Raw genomic sequence first — 2723 nt, 5'->3', positions numbered from 1 at the left:
CTCAGCACAGCAGCCCCCTTGCACCCTCCAGGGTACTGCAGAGCGATGATGACAGGAAGCCCCACACAGGACTTTGCTGTGACTGCTATGATGAAAAGAAAGTGACCAGCGGTGGCCAGATGACAGCTTTGTCTGGTTTTCCAACAGGGAAGACTAAGATCTCTTAAGCTCTCCAGAGGTGAAGAGAAGCAGGGCACAGAGCAGGCCTGGGATCCAGTTGGAAGGCATGAGAATGCCCCAAATATATCTGGTCCCCAGTCCGGCTGTTTCTCAGTACATGGGCCTAAGATATCCCTCAGAAAACCTGTCCATTGTTAGATGTTGGCAGAAGTCCCCCATATTCTCAAGGAAGCAGAGACTCTCAAGCAGATGGTGATGGTGCTCCAGATGTGAGTCCGCAGTGCCCATGGTGGGCTCTGGTTCCTGTGTGGACACAGCCTTAGTATGGGATGGCCACTTCTTGCTCTGTGTCCAGACTTGATGATGGAAGGTTTATAGAGCCCATTTCTAGGAAGATGGTCCTCATGTCCATGCCTGAATCACTGAGAAAGATGAGGCCAGGGAAGTGCAGGAAGACACTCAGAAGCCAGCTGCACCAATGGCTCCCTGGCTCAGGAACATCTCGTGAGGAGGGGAGGACGGGTGACTCTGAGGCAGGCACTGAGCACTGCATGTCCTGAGAGTCACTCAGCTCTGATGTCTCTTTGCATCCCAGAGCACAGCTCAGGCTCCTGCACAGGGGGACTCAGCACATGCTCAGGAATTAACTAAACCAGAGGAAATGTCCCCTTTCAGGCCAGGTGAGTCCATCTGGAAGGAGATCTAAGCAGCTGGTGAGCTCTTGATGATGTCACCAACGGGTCCCTGCGCTCCACGGCACATGCAGCAGTAGGAGTGTGACCTGTTCCCTCTCTGCCTCCACCGTCCTCTCTGCAGCTGTCCCAGCTCACGGCCATGCCAGTCCACAGGAATGGGAACTTGTCAGCAGCGCCCTGGCAGGAATTTGTGCTGGAGGGATTTGGGGGCGGTGTGGAGACCCAGGCCCTGCTCTTTGCCGTCTTCCTGCTCCTGTACACGGTGACCGTCCTGGGGAACCTCACCATGATCGTCCTCATCACCGTGGATGCCCGCCTGCACTCCCCCATGTACTTCTTCCTGAAGAGCCTGTCCTTCGTTGACCTCTGCTACTCTTCCGTCATTGCCCCCAATGCCATGGCCAACTTCCTCTCTGCCTCCAAGGTCATCACTTTTGCAGGCTGTGCCATTCAGTTATTCTTCTTTTCCTTGCTAGCTACCACTGAGGCTTTCCTGTTAGCAGTGATGGCCTATGACCGCTTCATGGCCATCTGTAGTCCCCTGAGGTACCCTGTGACCATGTCCCCTGTGACCTGTGCCCGCCTGGTCCTGGGCACCTACTGTGGAGGCTGCCTGAACTCCATCGTGCAGACCAGCCTCACGTTCCAGCTGCCCTTCTGCAGATCCAACCGCATCGACCACTTCTTCTGTGATGTGCCCCCGCTGCTCCAGCTGGCGTGTGCCAACACGGCTGTCAATGAGCTCCTCCTCTTCGGCCTCTGTGGCTTCATCATTGTGAGCACCACATCAGCTGTCCTCATCTCCTATGGCTACATCACTGTGACAATACTCAGGATGCGCTCAGGGTCTGGACGACACAAGCTCTTCTCCACCTGCGGCTCCCACCTGACAGCTGTGTCCCTGTTTTATGGGACTGTGTTTGTCATGTATGCACAGCCTGGTGCCGTGGCGTCCATGGAGCAGGGCAAGGTGGTCTCCGTCTTCTACACCCTGGTCATCCCGATGCTCAACCCCCTCATCTACAGTCTGCGGAACCAGGATGTGAAAGATGCCTTGAAGCGGCTGGGACAGAGACACAGCCATGGGAAGGGGTGTGGCCTGTGAGTCATTGTGTTAGATTTATGGAAAGAAGGGATTCTTGGGAGATATTTGGTGTCTGTTTTTCTATCTGTACTATTTTTTGCTGGTTTGGTTCCTTTTTTTCTGACATCAATCCATCCAACCATCTAATTATCCATGATTCCTTCAGTCTTTCATGAAAACAAGCAAAGAATGTGATTCCCTCACATGTTTGTTATATAGAAGGCAGAGGATTAAGCCCAGAGTCCTTGAGGCAGGGAACGACAGCCAACGTCAACATCTCCCAGGGAAGATACATGGACTTGAATTTCACCACAGTCCTTTCCTGGGCTTTGGTCCCTGGCTGTAATGTCAACATGGTGGGAAGTTCTTCCTGAATACCTAAGAAGGCAAACCTTGAAGGGCACAGGTCAACTTTTCCTTACAGTGACCTGGTTCCACAAGGGCTACAGTGGAAGAGCTCCAGAAACTGTTCCTCCTGCTACATTCTCACCCATGGCTGCCTCCTCTGTCTCTCTGTTCTCGAAGTTTCTCTCCTTGTGTGGTCAGCATAGTGTACCCGCTGGTTGTGTGAGGTTCCATGACTGCACTTGGCTACCAAAACACCTCCGCAGCTCCATGCTGGGGCTGCAGATGAAACTACACTGCGACTCAGTCCTTCATTCCCACCCTGTCAGCTTGTGACTGTTGCAACTGGTGCTTTATTGTCACAGATGTCCCCAAGTAAGGATGCATATCAGGAAGAGTGAAGGGTCTACACATTCCCTTCATGCAAATCACTTAGCTGTGGCCTGAAATTGCAGCATAGAACAGAGCCCCCAAATCCT

General features: G+C 53.0%; 1 protein-coding gene across 1 annotated transcript; it reads left to right on the top strand.

The window, feature by feature from the left end:
* Positions 1-954: 954 nt before the first annotated feature.
* Positions 955-1920, top strand: LOC101617852 (olfactory receptor 12-like). The gene has a single exon (XM_004667774.2). It carries the CDS (start codon positions 955-957, stop codon positions 1918-1920), a length of 966 nt encoding a protein of 321 aa, XP_004667831.1.
* The last annotated feature ends 803 nt before the right edge of the window (positions 1921-2723 follow it).

This window comes from Jaculus jaculus, chromosome 4 (genome assembly GCF_020740685.1).
Source record: "Jaculus jaculus isolate mJacJac1 chromosome 4, mJacJac1.mat.Y.cur, whole genome shotgun sequence".
NCBI classification, from domain to species: domain Eukaryota; kingdom Metazoa; phylum Chordata; class Mammalia; order Rodentia; family Dipodidae; genus Jaculus; species Jaculus jaculus.
The sequence above is the reverse complement of the archived record's forward strand: the minus strand, read 5'-3'. Positions and strand labels throughout refer to the sequence as shown.